This window comes from Anomaloglossus baeobatrachus, chromosome 4, assembly GCF_048569485.1.
Source record: "Anomaloglossus baeobatrachus isolate aAnoBae1 chromosome 4, aAnoBae1.hap1, whole genome shotgun sequence".
Classification (NCBI taxonomy): Eukaryota; Metazoa; Chordata; class Amphibia; order Anura; family Aromobatidae; genus Anomaloglossus; species Anomaloglossus baeobatrachus.
In genome coordinates this window covers 199108801-199133996 of record NC_134356.1, presented here as the reverse complement: position 1 = coordinate 199133996, position 25196 = coordinate 199108801, and the positions used below count along the sequence as shown (strand labels likewise).

General features: G+C 41.0%; 1 protein-coding gene across 1 annotated transcript in view; it reads left to right on the top strand.

Moving 5' to 3' along the window:
* The window catches only part of STK10 (serine/threonine kinase 10), a 166607-nt gene extending 141772 nt beyond the window's left edge, over positions 1 to 24835 (top strand). Inside the window, exons 10-19 of the mRNA XM_075344623.1 lie at positions 4823 to 4953; positions 5249 to 5372; positions 6575 to 6754; positions 11259 to 11351; positions 12269 to 12398; positions 12841 to 12965; positions 14871 to 15059; positions 17825 to 17950; positions 19807 to 19920; positions 21975 to 24835. Coding sequence (XP_075200738.1) covers positions 4823 to 4953; positions 5249 to 5372; positions 6575 to 6754; positions 11259 to 11351; positions 12269 to 12398; positions 12841 to 12965; positions 14871 to 15059; positions 17825 to 17950; positions 19807 to 19920; positions 21975 to 22112 — 1350 coding nt within the window. The 3' untranslated portion in view covers positions 22113 to 24835. The remainder of the gene's footprint in view (positions 1 to 4822; positions 4954 to 5248; positions 5373 to 6574; positions 6755 to 11258; positions 11352 to 12268; positions 12399 to 12840; positions 12966 to 14870; positions 15060 to 17824; positions 17951 to 19806; positions 19921 to 21974) is intronic.
* The last annotated feature ends 361 nt before the right edge of the window (positions 24836 to 25196 follow it).

Below are 25196 nucleotides of genomic sequence, written 5' to 3'. Positions count from 1 at the left end.
TTATTCCACACCCAACCAGACCAAGCCTTTTTATGGATCTCCATAGGGCTTTTGTAGGGAAAAGGACATACATGTACAGATAAATGATCTTTCTCATGGTAAATTGTTTGTATCTAAAGAAATATCTTTCATTTGCCTTATTTCAAAAATTGTTCTTGGGGTGTAGTAAAGATTTACTTAAAAGGTTATTTCCAGATTGAGTGTATAATTGTCCTCCGCACAGAATTCTGAAATGCCCTGCTGAGATGTACGCTTCACTGGGCTCTTTCCAACACTTCAAATAGAAAAATATTGGGGCTTTGTTGAGCAGGTACTGTTCCATTCTAACAGAGCTTTTCAGATCCCCGTTCTTGAAATTAGAGGTGGTCTTGGTAGTCGAACCCACACTAACCCACAATTTATCACCTAATGTTCGGAAAGGCAATAACTGCTAAGGTTTGGGATATCTCTTCAAAGACTTCCTGACCGAAAATGTAAAAGTACAGATCCGGATGGATGTAGAGGGCTCAGGAACTGAGTCCACCACTCCCTACTGGGCAGAACACAGCTGTAATACATGGCTGTCATCTGCCATGTAACAACAAAGTCTAAAGCACACTCAGATCACTGTAGTTAATCCACTTAAATGCTGCTGTCAATCTTTGACAGCAGTATTTAAGTAGTGGAAACGCTAGTGCATGTTGTAGCCGCCTTCCACCAGCTCCCCACACACACTCTAAGGCTCCTTCACACGTCCGTGTCTCCGGTACGTGTTTAGTCCGTTTCCTCACGTGCCGGAGACACGGGCACACGTAGACCCATTAAAATCAATGGGTCTGCGCACACGTGCATGTTTTGCCTTGGACCGTGTGTACGTGTGGAGCATACGTGTGCCTGTGTGCTCCACACATAGACATGTCCGTTTTTCTCTGGCATCGCGGGTGGCACATGGACCGCACACTGACGCACGGATGACACCGTGTGACACGCACCGGAGAAAACACGTGTCTGTGAAAAAAAAAAAAAGAATTTCTATACTCAGCTTCTTCAGCGCTGCTGTCTCTGTTGCTGCTGTCACTTGTTCCGACCCCCGCTCATTATGTTCATTGCATATTCACTCCACTGCGGGCCGGAAGCAGCAGCAGCGGGGAGTCGGCAGTGCTGGAGACCGTAGATCAGCACCATGGACAGCAACGCCAGGGACAGGTGAGCAGAAAGTTCCCAATCTCCGTGTGTTATCACGGATAACACAAGGAGAACACACGTGTGCCATAAACACGGCACATGGAGGGCAATACGCACCTTTGACACGTCCGTGAAAATCGTCCGGGATTTTCAATAACGTGTGAAGGGGGCCTAACATTGTGCTTTAATGGATTCTAATAGTAGTCGGGCGCCTGCTAAAGCCCCTGTCGCTACCATCTTGGCCCTCCTATAAAACCCATGCTGAGGGTGGACTCCATAGGAGAACCTTTCTCACTATACAGCAATACTATGCTATTGCATTTCTATAGTATAAGCAATAACAGTTAAAGTTCCCTAAAGGGTCTAAAAAATAAAGTAAAATTATTAATATATATAGATATAGTTATATATATATATATATATATATATATATATATATATATAGATAGATATAGATATATATATATATATATATAGATATAGATATATAGATATATATATATATATATATATATATATATAGATATAAAAAAGTGTATATGTATATATATGTGTGTGTGTATGTATTTGTATATATGTGTATATATATATATGTATATAATGTATATATATATATTATATTATATTTTTTTATTTTTTTTTAAATATGGAAAAATATAAAAATCACTTTTTTTTTCCACCCATTAGAAATATATTTATTACAAAAAACATGTTTGGTATCTCCAACATACTTTGATTTATTTCCCCCTCTTTCCAGTGCATTAAATGGTGTCATTCAAATGTACATGTCCCACAAAAAACAAGCCTTCACATGGCTATATGGATGTAAAAATTAAGTTGTCTCTCTTTAAAAAGTGAAGGAAAAAAGTCAAGTCCAATAAAAAAATAAATAAAAATAGTGGAAAATCACGGTAGAGGGCTAATTTAGTAATATTAAAATTACATTTACCACTAAAGAGCAAAACCAAATTTGAAGTATCATAAGTCCTAAAATAAGTTGGTTGATGAATAACGATCCTCATACCTAGGGCTGGTTTAAGGGGTTTTACCAGATTAGAAATTCCCCCAGAAAGCTCCCCCCACCCAACCTCGCTTTGCAATATGCACTCCACTTTTAAACAGGAGACCTTTCCCTGATATTTACTAAACCTGTTTTCTATATGGTGTAGTGATTCATGGCTCAAGAATGGTAGCTCAGCCATTACTGCTTGGGCTCACACATGGCAATCTGAGACTTATCTGCAGCTACCCACCCACTAATTCCAAATTAAACTTTCTCCTAATGAACCATCAGGACGTATTTTTACAGCTTTTGTAGCATTAATTAGTGGTATATTGTGATTTTTTTTTTTTTTTTTTCCCTGGGTTGTCAACCATCCAGAAATTCCAGGACAGTCGATAAAAATAGGCCTTGTCTGGGGGAAAAAGAGTCTTAGTTTTTTCAGCTTAAATTTTTTTTTTTACACTTATCTTGACTGTAATTATCATCAGTTTACAGTAAATGCAGCTGATGTCTTTATCAGAATTATGGGCTATAGACTTGGATCACTTATAGTATTATTTTTATTTTTTTCACCGTTTTCCAAAGAGTCGGTAAAAAAAAATTCTGTCCTTTGATTTTTTTTTTTTTTTCTTTTTAAGCTGTCCAGAAAAAAAATAAAAATTGCAAGTTTGCAACCCTGAATTCTACCCAGAAAACACACAAACAAAAGGTTTACCCATATACATTTTCTAGTTCACAGTCTGGTGAATAGAGGCTTATGGATACATTTATCCCAGGAGTTTTCCCAGGTATACACCTATAGGGAGATCCACTCTTATTTGATGGTGTTTTGATACCAAGTGTAACAACCAAGAACCACTTTATTCACGAATTGGTGTGAACACATTTTTGACCCGATAGTGTTTCCTCAGACTTACATGGCAATGGTTGTAGATGGTATGAACCTCAACGCAAAATAGGGAGAAATTGAAGGAAAAAGAGTTGGCCAGCGTCAACCTACCACACCTAGTAATCGCCTAATATTACCCAAGAAAAACCAGGTGTAAATGAAGAAACTCTATAGAACGCTTTGCGAATAGTTGACCAGATATTGCTGGAGTTAGAAATTCTCTTTCAGAGTGTCTTGTAGGAATGCAGCGAAGAGTTAAATTGCAACTTTGTGTGATGACTCTTGATTTTGGACTTCGTCAATGAAACCCCTAATTCATGGTCAAAACGTGTGTACATTGTGAACAATAAAGCTACCTATTAAAGGGAATCGCTGACCAGGTTTTTTGCTAAGTCATCTGAGAGAAGCATGACGCGAGAGACCCTGATTCCTTTGATATATTTGATACATTAATTAGTTTACTAGGTGTAACAGTTGTGATAAAATCAGTTTTCTCTGCTTCAAATGTAGCAGTGCTATGAATGCTGACACCCGTATAACCCCTCAAACAAAACTGATGGATTAACTGAGCTTTTTTTTATTTACGCAATTGTTATATTGTGAATGATTCATCTAGACTGCTGGCATGTGTCTGCTCACTTCCACGTCCTGGAACATGTCCACCAACCTGCCCCATTCCTGAAATGTTACCTCTCCTTTGCTTGACAAACAGTGTGTGATCATTAACAGATGACGCTGGCAAGAAGAATTCAGGAATGTGTACATGCTCTATGTAGAGAACATTTGTGTATCAGACAAATCTACATCACAGCAGCATTTAGTTTCTCAGGGTTAATGTTAATACGTATTTCTCATCGCTTACTAAGCCGTCCTAAGGAAATCCCAAGTCTAAAACCTATTTACTACAGCTGCGTAAAGAGATTTACGCTATCCTGGTCTGACATTGACTTTTGTACTCTGGTAGCTGGACCAGGGCTGTGTGAACATTCGTATGACGACATCCTGGGTGATCCTTGCAAATATTGTACACCTTAGTTGAATGCCAGCTGGAAAAGTTTCACACGGTCCTGGTCTGTACCCCATGGAGTACCAATGTGGATGCCGGACCAAAGAAGTGCGAGTATTAAGTCTCCCCTTAGCCTTTTTTTGTAAGCTAAACATTCCCAGATTCCTTAACAGTTTCTCATAGGACATAGTTGGCAGTCCGCTCACCATCCTGGTAGCTCTTCTCTGAAATTGCTCCATATATTTCTCAGCAATTTTGCTCCTTCTAACTCCATAAACTGAGGGTGTCTTGAAGGGTTCTTTCAATCCGGACAATCCTGACTGAGTTTATTCACAATATGGTGATTACAGTGTCCCCATGCTTGACTCTCTAGCAATATGTTATATTCTGTGAAAGTCTGGCAGTAAATATTCAATTTCCGCACCGTGCCATCTCAAGTGAAATTTAGGCATTACACACTACTCATTCCAGTTAATGAGCTGCCTGTGTAATGCTGGAGGGGACATGTCCTTCAGAGCCAGAGACTCTCTGGTCGCGAGAAGAAATGTCTGCGTTTTCCATAATTACGAGATTTCAGTTTTTCATTTTTTACATGAACTAGAAAAAGAACTTGTCTTGTCGTTTCTTAGATGTAACATTGCCCTCTACAGGTTGTTAAACATTTTCTCAGAAAATTGTATTTGTATATAAGCTATTTTGTTCCCAATCAATTTTTTTTGTTATAAAGGCTGTAAAATTTGGTGTATTTGCCTTGTTGTAGGAGTCCCGTCTTCACAATAAGACCTTGAAACGCACCAGACGATACGTAGTTGACGGTGTGGAAGTTAGTGTTACCACCTCAAAGATAATCGGAGATGATGATAAGAAGGATGAAGAGATGCGCTTTTTGAGGTATTAAACAATTGTGTGACCTGCAGATTTTAATCATCCACACATTTAGATATTAACGGGAGATTTCACCAAACATGTGTATAACTAATTGGCTATGGTGTAGCCCATTTGGATTTTATTGGTTAGTTTGTACCATTCAACCTATGGACTACCTCTTTGTCATTATCCAAGGTGGTTGCAGCAACTGAAAGTTGTAGCCCTAGCATAGACTGCAAACTATTCAGATCTGTAAATCTAAAATAAACTGTAATATAACAAGTTTAATTGCAGCTTGTTTTTTTCCCCTGAATCTCAGGCGTCAGGAGCTTCGTGAATTAAGATTAATGCAGAAAGAAGAGCACAGGAACCAGGCCCTGCTAAACACGAAGCATGTGATGCAGCAGGACCAAATGTTGCGTCGCTTTGAACAGGAGATGAATGTAAGAACAATTAACCCCCTCACAAATATCCATTTCTATTTTCTTAAGAGATCCCCAACCCTCTACAGGTTTTGAAACCACATTTAATTGGTCCAATATATTTTACTATTAACTGCTGCCTGCTCATGGAGTGTACTTTGAAAATAATAATACAAAATATGATTTGCCATGCATAAGGTTTTGGTAAGTCAGTGATCATGCATCTGAAAGCTGTAGTGCAGATGTTTGGCCAGAGAGAACCTCCCTCTGCAAATTCAATTGTCTGTTGGGAGTGCCAGGAGCTGGCCGCACAGTGATCGTTAATCGTGGCAACTGCAATGTGTGAATGGTTGCCTGACATAGTCATTAAAGTGAAGCTGTCAGCACAATTTTGTAATATTAAGTAAATGTAATGCTGTAATACTAATTAACTTGATACATTTGGTGAAGAAATCCGCTTTGTGGTTCTTCATTAATCACGAAGTGAAGTTTTCTGCTAATTAGCTTCCGGTGCACAGGGGCCGGACTGTGCACAGGGTCTTCTCCTCCCTGTCTATGATTCCCCAGTCTATCCGCCTGCCTCCGGTTTGTGAATGACAGGTCACTGCTGAGATTTCCATTTACAGACCGGAGGCAGGCAGTGGTGCAGAGGGATCACAGATAGGGATGAGAAGACCTTGTGTACAGTCCGGCCCCTGTGCAACCTGGTGACCAGTCCTCTTTAAGTGTACGTGTAGAGGCAGTGCTTTTATATTTCTACATACATATCTTTTACAATGTTTTTGCTTTGCAATATTTGTAATTACATTGGTTTAAAATACTTTTGAGTGTAAATAAAGGAAAATTGTTTTTCTCTATCCTAACTACTGGGATGAATTTGGATTTACTTTTTTAATTTTACATTTTTATTAAAGTTTAGTAATAACAGACGTGTGCATTACAAATGCATCCAAATAGCACATTAATCATAATGAGCATACAGAACAAATATAAGTGTTATAATCAGTGAACTGTGACAAGTATAACAACAACAAAGGCGACACACAATTAAGACGTACAATGACAAGGCGGGAAGGGTGGATTGAAGAGGGAGGGGGTGGGGTGTGGTGGGGTGGGGTTGGGGGGGAGGCAAAAGTTGGAAGATAAATGGAAGTTCAGTAAACCTTAACCCTATAGGTCCTCATCAGCTGCAAAGTAATCCCTGGATTTTTTTTTTTTTTAAGGCAAAGAAAAAGTTCTATGACACAGAGCTGGAGTTACTGGAGCGGCAGCAAAAACAGCAGATTGAGCGAATGGAGCAGGAGCATGCTACACGCAGAAAAGATGAGGCGAAACGCATTCGCATTGAGCAAGAGCGTGAACATACAAGATTTCTGGAGCAGCTAAAACTACGGAAAAAAGAGGTAACTTTTGCCATTTTGGGTTGTTGTCCCTGTTTTTTCTTTTTTAGGATTAGGGGTATTAATGATATGCTAGTGCTTGGTTTAAAATAAATAATTTTAAAATATATCTCTAGAAAACACTAAGGGGGCTTTACACGCTACGATATTGTTAATGTTTTATCGTCGGGGTCACGTTGTTAGTGACGCACATCCGGCGTCATTAACCCCTTCAGCCCCCGGGCACTTTTCGTTTTTGCGTTTTTGTTTTTTGCTCCCCTTCTTCCGAGAGGCGTAACTTTTTTATTTTTCCATCAATCTTGCCATATGAGGGCTTGTTTTTTGCGGGACGAGTTGTACTTTTAAATGAAACCATAAGTTTTACCATATAGTGTACTGGAAAACGGCAAAAAAAATTCCAAGTGCGGAAAAATTGCAAAAAAAGTGGGATTGTACAATAGTTTTTGGGATATTTTATTCACCGTGTTCACTATATGGTAAAACTGATGTGTGGGTATGATGCCTCAGGTCGGTGCGAGTTTGTAGACACCAAACATGTATAGGTTTACTTGTATCTAAGGGGTTAAAAAAATTTCACAAGCTTGTCCAAAAAACGTGGCGCACGTTTTGCGCCATTTTCCAAAACCCGTAGCGTTCTCATTTTTCAGGATCTGAGGCTCAGTGATGGCTTATTTTTTGCGTCTCGACCTGACGTTCTTAACAGTACCATTTTTGCGCAGATGCTACGTTTTGATCGCCTGTTATTGCATTTTGCGCAAAATTTGCGGCGACCAAAAAACGTAATTTTGGCGTTTGGAATTTTTTTGCCGCTACGCCGTTTACTGATCGGATTCATTGATTTTATATTTTGATAGATCGGGCATTTCTGAACGTGGCGATACCAAATATGTGTGTATTTTTTATTTTTTTAACCCTTTAATTTTCAATGGGGTGAAAGGGGGGTGATTTGAACTTTTAGGTTTTTTTATTTTTTTTTAATTTTTTAAAACTTTTTTTTTTAACTTTTTTTTATTTTACTAGTCCCCCTAGGGGGCTATTGCGATCAGCAATCCGATCGCTCTGCACTATCTACAGATCTCAGCTACAGAGCTGAGAACTGCAGATTTGCTGCTTCACTTTCAATGCCGGCTGTATTCCGGCATTGAGAGGAAGTGACTCATGTTAGCTACAGGCGTCATCACAACGGCCGAAAGTCACGTGATCATGTCACGTGACTTCCGGTGGGGGCGGGGTAAGTCACTGTCATGGCGGCGCCCATATACATATCGCTGCCAAGACTTTGGCAGCGAAATGTAAGGGGTTAATGGCCGCGGGTGGAAGCGATTCCACCCGCGGCTAGCAGGCACACATATCAGCTGTTGATAACAGCTGATATGTGCGCGTCTCGCCGCCGCCTGCCGGGGGGGCGGGGCTTACCGGCACACGATCCATGACGTATCTAGTACGACATGGGTCGTTAAGGGGTTAACGATATCGCAGCATGTGATACTTACCAGAGACTTTAAGCGACCTCAAAAATGGTGAAAATCGTTCACCATGGAGAGGTCGTCCCAAAACCAAAAATCGGTAATGGTTGATTATCGATGTGGTTCGTCGCTCCTGCGGCAGCACACATCGCTGTGTGTGACACCGCAGGAGCGAGGAACGTCTCGTTACCTGCCACCGGCCGCAATGCGGAAGGAAGGAGGTGGGCGGGATGCTACGTCCCGCTCATCTCCGCCCCTCCGCTTTGATTGGCCGGCCGCTTAGTGACGTCGCTGTGATGCCGAACATCCCTCCCCCTTGAGGGAGGGATTGTTCGGCAGTCACACCGACGACGCCGACCAGGTAAGTGCGTGTGACGCTGCCATAGCGATAATGCTCGCTGCGGCAGCGATCACACGATATCGACAGGGGCGGGTGCTTACACGCTCAATATCGCTAGCAATTGCTAGCTATGTCGTAGTGTGTAAAGCCCGCTTTAATCTCTTGATATCAAAAGGGTTACACTACCAGTGTTTGACTTAGAACCTACTGCAAAGGCCAGGATTAAGACTGTTAAAGCTTCTGAACTACCCCATTAGCGCCTGAAAAATATGGCATTGTGCTAGAAAGTGTTTAAAGGAGTTGTTCAGCATAAAATAAAACATGGCATGGGAATGTGACGCCCTGGCCTATCAGGTCGTCACAGGGTATTGTGCGATCTGCCCTTCTGCACAGTATCCACTCCTCCTTGGTTACGGATCCTAGTCCATTGGTGTCGCGAACAGCTTAGCCAGTCAAAATCCTAGGAACACTTTGCACCGAACCCACCAGACACACCATTGGGGGGCCTGAAGAAAATAGGGCTGCCCACATGGGGATTGGTAGGGAAAAGTGAGAGAGCAGTGAAACAGGAGTGAAAGGAGTGGGAGGTGGAAGGTGGCTCTCCGAGAGGGAGAGGTCACTGGTCTGGAGCAGGGCTCCTGAAGTTTACTAGGTGGCAGATGTTGGTCTGGGCTTGATAGGAGATGGAACCCCGGTCGCAAGGGATCGCGTCAAGGGGCACGGACTGCCGAGGAGGGCAGCCGGCGGCCTTGAGCCATCACCGGGCAGGGGCCAGGGCACGACTGGTTACGTAGACCCTAGGCCGGGAAGTAGCTTCACGCGTCCCGATAATTTACCAGACGGGGGTGAAGACTTCAGCATTCATCCCCAACCCGCTCCAAAATCGGGGTACTAGTGCACCGATGAGATAGGACTTTCCCAAATACAGTCCAAAGAAATCCTACGCATGAACCCTGAGAGCAAGCTCACTGCGTTAGTCATACGGGTGAGCGGGACCCGAAAAGTTTCAAGCTTGAGGGTCCAACTAGTGAGAAGGTGCCACAGGCTAACAGCAACACCAAGGGCACGGATCCACACGTGCTCCCTTCATGCTGCAGTGGTGCTCAGAATTCTGGTTTACAAGCTGTCGGAGTTGTTCTTGGACTGAGTTTAGTATGCTGAAAAGCCCCTTTTTTGCTCTATCCAACGGCACCCCAGTCACCAACACCCAACGGGCCCCCGGGGCACAAACCCCCTACCCATGGATGGGTTAAAGATCCTGCCACCATCGCCACCGGGCTTCCCAACAGCAGCAGTGGTCTCCTACATTACCACGCACCGTGGGTAGCGTCACGAACTTACACATTTTTTGTACATATCTATCACCTCTCTTTTGAATTTGAGTGTCTGCACGAACCCCCAGGTCCGGAGACCCCTCGAGCCACCGCGGCTCCGGATCCGAGCGGCCCGGCCGCTGGCACAGAGGGCGGTACATTAAGAGTTAGATGCTTTAAAAGATGCAATTCACAAAAAATTCATCACATGGCGTGCACCAATTTTGTCCTCACTCTAAAATCCTCTTCAAGAAGTACGTACCAAGTGATGTTTCTTTTAAAGGGTGGTTTACCCTTTTTTTTTTATCTCTATCAGTGTAACTTACCATTTCAGGTTGTCTTCTTAATTGCCTTCTATTTCCAGTTCCGGCACTGAGCGGCTTCCCCCCCCCCCCTTTGCTCAGTGTCGGTCACATGACCCCCGAGTGCTGTGGTCTCTGATATCCACTGATGTCATGTCAACTTCCGGGCTCTGAAAGTTGACGTTACATCAGCAGCAGATGCCTCTGATCCTTCAGGACTGGGCTGTGGGTGGTGACTACTGCATGTCACAGTCCAGCATGAGAAGCAGCTCTGTGTACAGCAGGAGCGAGAGGAGAGGAAGAGTCATGTCTGTAGGGTCAGTATGTTATCGCACTGGTATGGGAGGATGAGCAGAGCGCAGTGTGTGTGTGCGCAAAGAATTATAGGAGTTGTAGGAACTGAACCCAGGACGTCAGGAGAGAGATTGACCCCATCAGAGCTGGAGCCAGGAATGAGCAATCTATTGGATTATAAATTGAAGTGAAAGTTTCAATAACTCCAGTGCACTTTTTTGTTTTTGCATAAAAAAAATATGCAAATAGCCTCTTCAGAGAGGAAAGACTTGGACTCTAGTGCCACCTAATGGATGACTGCATAAGAAAACCATGGTCCTTTCCTCCAAAAACTGCACTACACCTGTATATGGGTTGTGTATGGTATTGCAACCCTGCCCAATTGAAATGAATTGGATTGATCTACAATGTCATACACAATCTATATTTGAATGGAAGCAGCCGTGTTTTTCCAATCCTGGATAATTTCTATTGGTATGATGTGATAGCATATCCCGAAGAGATGCATTTACACTGAAAGATTATCTTCCAGTGCCAATAGGCTGCCAGTCAACCAATGAACGAGCACTGTACAGTGTATAGGATGATTGCTCTTGGTGATGCAACATCCTGTGTAAATAGGACTCTTACTGCCGAGAACCATAGCAGCCTCTGCGCCCTGCACGATACCATTCGGTGCACATCGTTTATAAACCGGCTATTAAAAAAACACCGATTGGTAAATTTTTACCAAATGGCAGTCGTTTGGAAACTCCCTTAGATTTTTTACTCACCTGTCTTTCCTTTCTACAGATGAAGGCTGCTGTGGAAAAGCTGCCGAGGCATCACCGAAGAGAAAGTATGAAACTGAAAATGGATGAGTTTTCTCACATGAAGCAAACTGAGGTAACCCTATCCACTAATAACTGTAATACCTTAAGATTTGCCCACTCACTAGATGTTTATGTCCCGCACCCCCACCCATCTGCTTTTATTAGCTAACACATTGAACTGCACTCCAGTCATTGTGTAGTAGCCACTACTTGGTACTGCAGAACTGCTTCTGTTCAGACCAGCTTCTCTCAAAGTATAGAGGTCCTTCTTGACCAAGCAGTGGCTACTAAATCTACATCTGGCCACCAGAGCTGATCAATGAGGGATGGGGCATTGTCAAATCCCCAGCAATCTCATATGAATGACCTCACCAATGGTGGATCATTAATATTTTGTGACTGGACAATCCTTTTAAAAGGTTGGTTAAAGCATTATTGCAATAAAATCTGCTTTGGGTCATGAAGGAGCAGCAACATACTGAGTGTAAGAGGACTTTTTCCAGAATGCTTAAGTAACCCTCTTAAACTAGACTTATACTGGTACTTTAGATCAGATTCTTTAGAATTGGTTAAGAATCAAGCTACCTGGGGAGAGGAATATCTGTTTTCTACTCCCAGTGTCATGTTTGGAAACTTCTCATTGAAAGGATGCATTCAGTAAGACGCTACAAGGTGCATGGTCTCCCCTGCTAGTAACAGAGTGTCTCTGTTCTTAGAGAACACAGGGGCTATCTCATCCAGGTCTCACAAACTGGATCTGAGGGTCTGCCAAATTCTCCTCGGTTTCACTTCTTTGCTCCTTTTGTGTTTCTAGTAATCTGTGGAATGTAACCGAGATCTGCTGCACGGCCTCATGTAGTCAACCCCACCCTTCTGGTGTTTCACCAGCTGTTATATTTCCTTGTCACAAAACTAATATTCTACCCCTTGACTTGACTGACCTAATAGAATAACTCTATATCACAATTCTCAATCACTCTGTTCTTACAGGAGCAACACTTCCTAAATAAACAGAAGGACGATATGGCTCTGGCTATGAGTGCTATTACACTGGAGAACAAGAAAGAGATCTATGGCAAGGAAAGAGAATTCCTGAATAAGAAACAGCAGCTTCTCAGAGGTGATTATACAACAGAGGGGCCTAATCTACATTTGCTGTGCAGGGAAGACCCCATTCATGCATTCAAACCGTTTCCTGCACAGCTTTCATACTTCATTGCTGATAATGCGCTGTATGATAACACAGAATGTAATCTTATTAGTCGAAGGTAATTGGTTTGCTCAAACAGTTCTGTTTTGGAGCAGTTTTTCCATGTTCTTTTCTGATTATTTTATATAGCTATAGAAATAAAAAGTAATTTTAGTAGTAGTCATTTTTTTTTTATAGCAGTATTATTTAGAATGATTATTTCCAAAACCAGGGTTTGATTATCTAGAACTGTCTATAAATGCTATACAATACAGTCTTTTATGTGATTGAGTACATTGATTTTAATAGCATATAACATTTGCATGTTTGTGATTCCCCTGTAATGGCTACATTTCATCATCTTTGGTTATAGACAGGGAAGCTTGTATATGGGATTTGGAAGAGCGTCACCTACAGGAGAGGCACCAACTTATGAAGCAACAGTTAAAGGACCAATATTTCTTACAGCGTCATGAGCTGCTCAGGAAGCATGACAAGGTACAGATCAAGTTGCAGCTCTCCTATATATATCCTAGGGCTGGGTGGTTAATCAAATTTTAATTTGCCTTTTTCCACTTCTCATGATACTGGAGTTGCTCATAACTGTGAAATGATATAAGCCCTGCCACTTGATGTTATAAGTGACTACCGAAAAGATGCCGCCCCACCACCGTGCTACAGCACGGGTAGTTATAACAAATGGGTCACTACAGTTTCCATTGACTTAATGTGTTTGGACAGAAGCAGCGCTATCAGTACCAACAAGCAGTGATTTGTCTGTGAGCCCTGAGCTCTGTCTGCTTTGACTGTTGCCACCTGTAATAAGAAGCCCCATCCAGCACTAGAGCAGTAAATCACTCTCTGCAGTATACAGTGCAGGCAGCACAGTACGTCTGATTAACAAGGGCTTTCCATTTCTTATAATTTATCATGCAAAGGTCCACAACAAGTTCTGAGACTTGAGAGCCTTTTTACTTGCTACTTGCAGTTTGACATTAAAGACTCCTTGTGTGATAATGCACCCTTGGACTTGCAGAATCATATCTGCTGAAAAACCTTATTGTGAGTTCCCTCCAAGATTTTTTTTTTTATATACCCATTATCTCAACATGTTTTTGTACCCCCCCTTCGAGAGCCATTCAGAGACTTCAAGCAGCTTTCACATCATTAACTGAAAGGAGCCACCTCTTTGTTTTGGATTGTTCAGGAATACCTGAGCACACCGATGCTCGATAGAGTATCAAGCTGTGTCGAGCATGCTCACTCAACGTTAGTTATAAGTTCATTTCAACTTGTAAATCGAGGGGTTGGTACAATATTGTTACTTATACCGCAGTATTTAAGGGATTCTTCGGGGACATTGGGTTAAAATGCAGTAAAGGGATTTTTCAAAAGTGCATTAAGAGTAGATAATAGTATAAAATAGTTGTTGGGCGGAGTTTCCCCAGTTGTTGGTGGGGCACAGCAGAGGTCTCTGTATGGCTGCAACAGTATTTGGCTTTACAACATAATTATCTACCTTTTTGTAAAGTTTATATGAGGTACAGGAGGCAATGAAAAAAGTATTAGGAGAAATATTTAATTTTAGTATGGATGTTGAGACCTAAACATAATCTTGTTTGCCAGGAGGGGCCAGAAAAAGAAGAAAAAGTTTGAGAGGCAGTGGTATAATGCAATTAGCATTACCCACCACTTCAATCCAGCACCCTGCTCCATTTAACCTTTCTTGGACTGTAATTGAAGAGGTTTTGTTAATCACACAATTGACCCTATTAGCCCATCGCTGGCTTCAGCAATCTTGTGCTGGATAGGATATGTGACGTCAACCCATATGACGTAACTGTGTGGAATGCCCTACCATAAGAGGTAGTAATGGCAGACACTATAACAACTTTTAAAAAAGGGCTGGATGATTTCCTCAGTACACACAACATTGTTGTTATAAATGATTTAGTGACGAAATGTAGAATTGATGGAGGAAGGTTGAACTTGATGGACCTAGGTCTTTTTTCAACTTCTGTAACTGCATGGGCCAGTGTTGGGCTTCAGCGGTAATGTGAAGGATGAATGGAGCCCTATCACTTTCAGATCCTTCAAGGTATCCATGATTATGACCACTCATGTAGTGACAGTTAGTTGCTCATGGTCATAACCATGGACACCTGTATCAGGAGAACTATTCTACATTTCTAATTGGAGGTATTTTCCAATATTATTAATACACCTACAACATATTGGGATAGGATCTTGGAGATGGAAATAACCCTTTAATACATCTAGACTTGACTGAGCTGCAGTGCCATAGCTACTTTTAGTGATACGCTATAGATTATTTTCTATAATATTGTCATATATACTTTTTGTGCATGTGGATTGGGATGTAAAAAATATCTCCCTTTCCAGGAACAAGAGCAGATGCAACGGTACAATCAACGAATGATTGAACAACTCCGGTTACGGCAGCAACAAGAAAGGGGACGTTTGCCTAAAGTCCAGAGAAGTGAAGGAAAGACACGGATGGCGATGTACAAAAAAAGTCTTCATATCAGCTCCTTTTCCAGTGCTGCTGAGCAGAGAGAGAAGATTAAGCAGGTAAATATGGTAGGGGAATGCTGGGCTGCTATTTTGTTTTATTTAGAATTTTTTTTTTTTTATGTGGTATACAAAGTTCCTTTAAAGGGAATCTGTCATCGTTTTTTGCCACTTTGAGCAGCCTAATGTAGAGGGCAACCCGGATTCCACTGATGTCACCTACTAAGCTGTTAAAATAGAGGTTTTATCAAAACTACATTTATCAGCAGGAGATTATCACCAGAGAGACTAGTAAATCTGCTGTCATGTAGTAGGCTATGTGCACACGCTGTGTTTTTATGACGCTGCGTTTGTGTGGTTTTGGCCGCTAAAAACGCACCCGCGGCAAAAAACGCATGCGTTTTTGACGCGATTTTGTGCGTTTATGGCTGTGTTTTGCTGCGTTTTTGATCTCTACGTTTTTCTGCGTTTTTCCAATGCATTGCATGGGGGGAAAACTCAGAAAAACGCAGGAAAGAATTGACATGTCCATTTTTATTTATTTATTTTTTTTTAAGTTCAAAAACGCAGCTTAAAAAAAACAGTTGTGTGCGAACAGCAAAAAAGAAAACTCATAGACTTTGCTGGGGAAGCAAAGTCATGCAGTTTTGAGGCCAAAACGCACCTGAAAAACGCAGCGGAAAAACGCACTGTGTGAACTAACCCATACTCTGTATTTATGAGCTCTGTGTAACTCCACCCACACCACTGTTCTGCATATGCACAGTGTACACAGAAAGCTGTCAATCAGTAGTGTGGACAGGGTTATATAGGTCTCATGATTCTGAGAACTGGTTATCTGCAGCAGATACCCTTGTAGTGTAATATTGGAATGATGTGTAAAATTAAGCAATGGATAAAAGTTTCAGAACTTAAGTACAACTTTAATAATTGGTACAATGGATGTGAATAAAAGCTATTAGGAAGTAAGAGTTTGGAAGCATTTCAGCGTTGACATGACATTTGGTAGCTGATTATAGGAACTGTGTGGTCTCAAAAAAGGTGTCAGTGCAAATGAAGGAGGCAGTCATTGGGTGTATAAAAAAACAAACCCATCATATCTGTAGCAGAAACTTTAGAAGAGTCCAAATCGGCTATGTAATAAATTCTCTAAAAGAAGGAAGGCAATGGTCAACTCTGCAGTATGTAAAGATAACAAAAGTGGATGATGGTTTAGGAAAAAGAAAAACCTTCAGACTCTAGCGAAGTCACACTCTCAAGGTGGCTGTCTTCTTGTCAAAGTCCACAATCTAGACTCCTCTGAATGTAAATCCTCAGTTTAACACGATTCAAGCCATTGGTAGCAATCAAGAACTGAAAGACAAGACTGTACCAGAAAACATCAGAGTTTCCAGTTGTGTAATCTGATTTTATGGACAGATGAAACCTAGATTACCTTCTGACAAGAGAGCAGTATGAAGAAGGAAGAGAAGGGCTTATGATCTGTGGAATGCTGTGTTATCTGTCATAGCAAGTTAAAGGTGGCGGCGTTGAAGCTTTGGCATGTATGACGCCAGTGGAACTGGGTCATGTGATATAGGTAGAAGTTGTAGGATGAATTCTCAAGTGTATAAAGATACATAATGTTCAGAATTTTTACAAACTACTAAGATGTTGCTTCACAGTACAGATAAGTAATGACCAAAGCATTCCACATCTTATGATAAAGTAATAGATTGGACGAGTGTATCACCTGTCCTCAATCTGACTGCTTTATGCTTACTTAAGACAGACACACAACCAAGAAGTAAAGGTACCGTCACACTAAGCGACACTCCAGCGATCTCACCAGCGACCTGACCTGGCAGGGATTGCTGGAGCGTCGCTAAACGGGTTGCTGGTGAGCTGTGAAACAGGCAGATCTCACCAGTGACCAGCCAGCAGCGACACGTGGAAGCAATGCTGCGCTTGGTAACTAAGGTAAATATCGGGTAACCAAGCGCTTGGCTACCCGATATTTACCTTGGTTACCAGCGCACACCGCTTAGCGCTGGCTCCCTGCACTCCTAGCCAGAGTACACATCGGGTTAATAAGCAAACCGCTTTGCTTATTTACCTGATGTGTACTCTGGCTACGTGTGCAGGGAGCCGGCACTGGCAGCCTGAGAGCGGAGGACGCTAGTAACTAAGGTAAATATCGGGTAACCAAGCAAAGGGCTTCTTGGTTACCCGATATTTACCTTGGTTACCAGCGTCCGTAGAAGCCGGCTCCCTGCTTCCTGCACATTCAGTTGTTACTCTATCGCTGTCACACACAGCGATGTGTGCTTCACAGCGGGAGAGCAACAACTAAAAAATGGTCCAGGACATTAAGCAACAACCAGCGACCTCACAGCAGGGGCCAGGTTGTTGCTGGATGTCACACACCGCAACATCGCTAGCAAGATCGCTGTTGCGTCACAAAAACCGTCATTCAGCAGTGATGTTGCAAACGATGTTGCTTAGTGAGACTTGGCCTTTACTGTTCTCTGCTGCAGAAACTATCCAGTAAAGCGTCTTTAGAGAGGAAAGCTTTTTGGTGACTGCCTTCAATAATTGCACAGTATAGGCTTCCTGGTAATAAACACAATCCTCATTGCTGTTAGTTTTTCCAAATATTTTTGAGCCTGTGAAAATGGGAGTACGTAAAATAGCTGTAGTTCTTATACTAAAATGCTATATTTTTATACATATAATATGGTCTGTGTTCTTTTAAACTTTGAATAAATCTGAGAAACCTACATTAAAATGGTGATGTTCCAGACCCGAATTGCATTAAATGGAAAATATCGGTCTCTTTCCTGCAGTTTTCTCAGCAAGAAGATAGGAGACAGAAAGCGGAGAGGTCGCAGCAACAGCAAAAGCATGATCACCAGCTAATGGAGATGCAGGCGCAGTGCGACAGTAATGCAAGAGAGCTGCAGCAGCTTCAGGTAACAACACAAGATGCACAGATCAATCGTCAGGGTCCAGACCGGTCTCACAACTTAAATCTTATATCATTACTTGTTGTGACATTTTTATGTTTGTGCTACATTTTAAGACACACGATTATTGGTGATTATTTTGACAGATGCTTCAGTCCTTTCTTTTTTTTAAAGTGTAACCTTTGTTTTAGTTTTTATTTCATAAATCAATAGTACACCTGAAAATAAGCAACTTTGTAATATATGTTATCAAATTTGCTTCTTTCTATGCCAGAATTGATCATTCTTTGTCAAATTTTTGAATTGTAATTCAATGGAGACTTTCCCATTACTGAGATGGGAGACAGGAGTTGTTACTGATGAGATTCTATGTAGATGGAAGGGGTGGAGCTCTGCCTCTAGCGCCTCGCTATAGCTCCTCCCTCTGCCTCTAGCGCCTCGCTATAGCTCCTCCCTCTGCCTCTAGCGCCTCACTATAGCTCCTCCCTCTGCCTCTAGCGCCTCGCTATAGCTCCTCCCTCTGCCTCTAGTGCCTCGCTATAGCTCCTCGCTATAGCTCCTCCCTCTGCCTCTAGCGCCTTGCTCTTTTTTTCTATATACTCTCATTAGTAACAACTGCCATCTCCGATCTCAGTAATGGAAAATTCTTCACTGAGTTACAATTGAAAATATTGATAATGACTGATCAATTATGGCAGAGAAATAAGCAAAGTTGTCTAAGATAAATTACAAAGTTGCTTATTTTCATGTGTACTGTCGATTTTAAGAAAAAATAAATAAAATGACAGTTACACGTTAAAGGGTTAGACTGTTCACATACGTATGCCATCCAAATGTTAAATTTTAACATCAGCATGGCACTTTTTTTTTCTTCTTTATAAAAAAAAATCTGTAAAAAATGTATGGTTAAGATTCACACATCCAGCTATATTCTCATCTGCTGCATGTTTTTTCACTTCAATAGTTGGGGAAAAAATAAACGAAAACAATGAAGCTGGCTCATATAGAACCATAGAATTCAGTAACCATACTGGCTTCATGCAGCTGCTACTGCAGCTCACTTATTAGATACTCATACTTATGTCAAGCCCCATTCAGATGTCTGTGTACGGACTATGATGCATGGATGAGCCGCATGACTCCTTACCTGAACTTGATGGCCTCATAGGAATATCTGAGGCTCTCTGTTTGGAGATCTGCAGCCAGTCTGTGCATCGTTGTACATGGATGTCTGAATTTGGCCTAAAACTGATCTCACCATAATCAACAATACAAACTAATAAATATATGATCTTACACATGAGACTGGGGTACTTATTTTGAGTAGGTGTCAGATTGGCTGCATAATCCTTTTTAAAAGTTTCCCAGCTCCTTGCATATTATGAGTCCAGTTAAAGATCGAGAGAGCTCACGAGTCCAGGTGTACTCATGCAGCAAGGAAAAAAGGATCATTCGGAAGCTTGTCAGTCAGGAGAGGTGGTTGGAGATGAAATAACACTCATCTATCCAGTAGATACTCCCCACTCCTCTTCCCCGCAAGCAAGGAGGCAGGAGCAGTGCTCTCTTGTAGTTAAAAGATGAGACATGTCCTTTTACTACATTATTTTTTAATAAAGGCATCCAGACCATCCTAGAATTTTTGATGATTTGACCATTACATCATCATGTGACAAAGCGTTCCAAGGTTGCAGAGTAAAAAATCTCCCTCTGATGATTAAACCTTCTGTCCTCTAGAAGTAGAGGATGATCCCTTGTTAGCATTGCAGGACTAGGTGTAAAAAAGAGAATTGAAAAGTGGAATGGACAGTACAGAGATGTTATATTTTGTTTTTTGACGTCTACTGTTATGCCCTTGTTTCTAGAATGAGAAGTGTCACCTCTTAGTGGAGCACGAGACTCAGAAGCTAAAGGCTTTGGATGACGGCCACATGCATATGCTGAGAGACTGGAGGGAGAAATTAAGGCCTCGCAAGAAGGTGAGCATAAGAGTGCAGATCTTGAGCCAAGTGTACGTCATTGGCAAAAACAATCTTGATCGTACAGTGAGATGTATAAAGATGGACGATTGAGAGAAAAGTGAAACCTAAATTTGATGAAACAGAAATATACCAAAGGTGGTTTGTTTGTTTTTAGTCGGAAAAAAAAACATGTTAAATTTCACACTTTCCCATAGGAAGAGTAATAGACTTTTCCAGATTTCTCTAAAAAGGTCACTACTTATGGCTATGGCTAGCTTAGATTTGCATCTGTTACCCCAACAGTGAGAGGTGAGCCTAATTTATTAAGTTGCATGCACCACCTAATAACTTAGGTGTTTCTTATTCCATTATGTTTTATGCATTTCTGCCATTTCTTTATTAGATATCCACATGCTGTGGTTTTCCTTGCAAAGTAAGCAATACTTGTGTCACCTGACCAGGCGGTATCATTGCTATTCACGAGCAGTGTTTTGGATTTATGTTGTATTGCTGCCACCTAGTGGAACCAAATAGTACTTTAGTATCCAAAATGAATAAACCACATACAATACATCAGTGATATGAGAATTCATATGAAGGCCACAAGTGTATAGTAATGTGCAAAAGCTTTGTACCGGATGCAAAAAATTGCATCAAAGCAAGAATGCTTTCAAAAATAGAAGCTTTACATTTGCCTTTTGGTAATTGACAAAAAGAAACCGGAATAAAAGAGAAATCTCAATCAAATGTATATTTGATGTGGTCACACTTTTGCTTTCAAGATGGTATCAATTCTTCTAGGTACAGTTTTTGAAGGTACCCGGCAAGGAGGCTGTTCCAAATATTTCTGGACCTTAATTTAGGCTTGCACAACTCTGTATTTTCATGTAATACCATACAGAATTAATGATGTTGGGATTAGGGCTCTTTGGGGGCTGTATCATCACTTCCAGAACTCCTTGATTTTGAATACAAACAAGGGGAAAGAGTGTTTTTATAAATTGAAAAAAATAGATTTTTATTACATAAGTAGAAAAAAGTAGTTCTGAAAATTATCAAACAAATTACAAAAAATGTGCATATAAAAATTAAAGGATGTGGTGGAAACAATTGTGAGACAGCACAATAAGCTAATAACAAGTCACCAGATATCAATTCATTTAGGACAAGTATGTATATATGCTGGCTGTAATAGAAATCCTGTTCCCGGGTGCCAGGAGGCTATGCCGGGCCATGAATCCAATCAAAGTGGTACAGGGATTCAAAAAAGGAATGCCAAGTATTCCAAAAAATCAACACATACCTATCTAAAGTGCCAAGTGCAGTCTCACACATGAAGGAATCCAAATGAATGACCCCCAACAACCATTTCGCTATTGCTTAATGATGGGGAAGTGCTGTACTGATCTGCCAGGACCTTTTTATCCTCCCTCTCCCGGTCACATGATGGTTAAAGCTTAGTTTCCGTTGGATATAAACAGCGCATACGCACTCACGCGCGCTTCCCACACTACCCACAGCGGCGTCAGGATCTGCGCATGCCCAGAGCAGGTCCTGCGAGTATAATAACACTTTTTCTCCTTGTTTTTGTTATTACCCCTGAGTGTAGTCATGAAGTGGCACCATTTTGGGTAACACTCGTTACCTTCCTGGCCATCTATTTCCATTATGTGCTGTATGGAGTTCTCTTTGTTGATCTTGAATACGCTGGAAATATTTGGTGACATAAAGTAGCTTGTAGGACCAAGCTTGTTGGATCGCAAAGCAGATATTTCACTTGGTGTGCTCCAGAGGAAATAAGTGTGACTATCTCTGACATGGAGTATTGCAGTGCAAAATGGAAATGATCGACAGAATTGGAAGTTTAGGGAGTTTACAAAGTATTAAATGGATTTGTTTTGAGCAAAGTGACAGGCCCTCTTTAAGATTGGGACCGGTGGTGGGATGTACTTTAATCTAACCTGACCTAAAAATTAGATTGTGATAATTTATAGACTTTTGAATATCCCTTAAACAATACATGCATAATAATGTATCAATTATAAGGTACATTTACATTTGTGTTGCTACAGGCTCTGGAAGATGATCTAGACCAGAAGAAGCAGGAGCAGGAAATGTTCTTCCGGATGAGCGAGGAGGCGGGTGGACATAACGGATCAGCTCAGAAACCTGCCAAATTCTATGCATACAGTTCAGCTGAAGCGTCATAATAATCAGTAACACACAAGACTTTATCATCCATCACCAGAAAGAAAAGGTTTTGTTACAAGTTTGCTGATGAACTGAGCTAAGGTGCGCGTTAAAAAAATGAAGGAACAACGAACACCCAGAACTTGTCCAAAAGCTGAGGGCATAGTGCTGTAGCCTGAGGTTTTTGAAACCAGCGAACATTAAAGTTCTACATATGCCCGATCTATAAATTACAAGCAAATAACTGTCTTTACATACAGGGAGGGAAAGCAATCAAGAATAATGCCTAGTAGTGATGTTTATATGCCAAATAATTACATTAGCTATTTTACATCTGGATTGGAGGAGCCGATAAATTACTTTGTGCCAAATAATTTTCTTCTTATGCACGGGACATTAATATAGAGCTGCCTTTTCCCTTTAGGCGTATAGCAATCTTTAAGAGTGTCACCATGCATAACCTTATGACTTTCTTTTTTCCCTGCAATTGTCTTCCGCCATGTTTGTATGACTCCAGCTTGAACCTCTGGCACTTAAGTAAAATTCATTAAGCACTCCATACACTCATTGGATTGGCACATTCCAGTATATCGCTGGACTGAGCCCTTTAATCCACCCATAGTGAAGCACACAGTTCAGACTGTAGGTTTTGCACACTCATGGGTATTCTAAAATATACAACGAATAAAGAAATTTTGATTGATTTTTCCCTAAAACATTTCAGCACGTGTTTACATACTAATGAAGAATTCATGGCAATCACACCGTGGACTCACACGTGACTCCAACGGGGAGGATTTATCAAAAGCCGTGCAGGGGTTGTCTAAGGTAGCAACTTACTTGCCCAGATGTCATTTGGAAAATGCAGGAGATCTGCTCAACTTTAGGCCACTTTGAAATGGCAGATGTTTGGCCCGTATTGGTAAGCCCAAGAGTAGAGCGAATATTTGTAAGGCATTTTCTCTTTGTAGGGTGCGTTCCTGGTTTGGACTTACAAATATAAGTGCAAAATACTGAGTAGAATACTACTGTGTGAATGTGGCCTTATTCTTTCACTCATTTTGTTAAATTTAATTAGGTTTTACATTTTTCAGGTGAATAAAAGGAGCTTTAAAAAGTTTTATTTTTTTCAGTTAAATATTTAAATGTGTTCTTCATATAAATTTATCAAGCATACTAATATACCGTACTTTTATTTCTGATGGTGCCCTGATTTTCAGTTATTGGATTTGTCTGGGAATCTGACAGCTTCTGCTAAGATCTGAAAATTGTTAAACTTTCTCATATACTTTTATTTTCAAAAGGGTAATATTAGTGATGAGCGAGCACTACCATGGTCGAGTGCTCGTAATGAGCAGACTGACACTCAGACGGCTTGTATAATGGAAGTCAATGGGAGACACTAGTATCTTTCTGGAAAATCTGTAAAAATACTAGAGTCCCACATTGACTTCTATTAGGCTATGTGCCCATGAGAGTTTGTACCTGCAGATATATCCGCAGGTACATCTGCAGGTTTCCCGCAGCTGCTCGCTGGAATCCGCAGCTATTTTTAGCTGCGGTATTACAGCGAAATAGCTGCTGTAAACCTGCGGACATTGATGCGACTTACCTGCGGAAGTCCCAGCCTCTATCTCCATAGTGGAGAGTCGGGATTTCCGCAGGTAATTCCGCAGAAATAATTGACATGCAATTACGTGCAGCTGCGGGATATCCGCAGTATATTCCGGAGCTGCACATATCCGCAGCATGGACACAGCACTCCCCATGTCCCTTAGGATAACATGGGGAGTGTCTGTACATGCTGAAACCTGTGGATTTATCTGGAAAATCCGCGGATTTTCCGCAGATAAATCCGCAGGTTTAATCTCTCGTGGGCACATAGCCTTATACTTTAGTACTGGAGTTGAGTTCGTCCGAGCGTCCGACTGCTTGTTACGAGTACTGAGCACCCAAGCATAGTAGTTCTAGCTCATCTCCATTTAATATATTTGTATGATGAATCCATCTATATATAATTTTATTGATATGAATAACCATTTAAGAGATGCCTATGTAACGAAGCCAAAAATAATCTAATATTGGACTGTTGAGTTGTATTGTTGCCTGGTCACTATAGACCATATCTAGGTTCTTGTTGAGATGTTAATATGTTTAATTATTTTGGACTTGAAGTATATTTTGTGCACTTACTTCTGTGTAGCAACTGATAAGAAGTGACTGCTGGCCAGTCTTATAATATGCACATTAAAAATATGGAAATATATAAGGCAGTCTACTATTCCTAAAGGCCAATCACTGAGCTACCTGGTTACCAATGTCCTGCCTCCTAATATTGTTCTCTGTCTAATATTGTTACATTTAATAAGAATGTCTGTTTGCTATAAAGAATGTCTTTTGGCTGAGGAATAAATATTTGCATAGGAAAAAAAAAGTATCATCTGTTGGAGAAATGGAGTCCCTAAGGCTTTATTTCTCCTACTTTGCCGCAGTTGTGATACTTTTTTGTTTGTGTTATGCTCCTAGTCGCTGCCAACTTAATCTCACAAGAAGTGCTCTAAGATAAAGTGCAGATATTAATAAGTAACATATTTTTCTTCCTTAATTCGAGCTTATTTTCCTAGACAATGTTCTATATTAGATGAATGCAAATTTTGTATTATTTTCATAAAGGGCTTTCTGCTGGGACGAAACACTGTAAAATGTAAATAAGATTCTAATATAGTATTAAGAGAATAAATGGTAACTAAAATACGTGTCATTTTATGTCATTTGTTTAGTAAATTAACCAATTGTTAACTAGTCATTAGGCGACTTGTTCGATTTACAAACAACCTGCAGAAAAACTGAAGACTCCACTAACATTGCCCCCTAATTCATTCCTCTTTAGAAAGAATCCTAAAGTGAAATTCATGTACAATATTATTTTTACAACATAGAGACTAGAAACAGTTTCTCAGAACAGTGCTTGTGAAAAGTATTTATAACCACTTGGGGGCGAAAGAGTCAAATCAAAAGCAGAGAAAAGTCTAAATTCTTCCTCCTCAAACCCAGCCTTATGTTACAGCAGGAGAATAATGGACAAAGCGCTTGGAATGTGCATC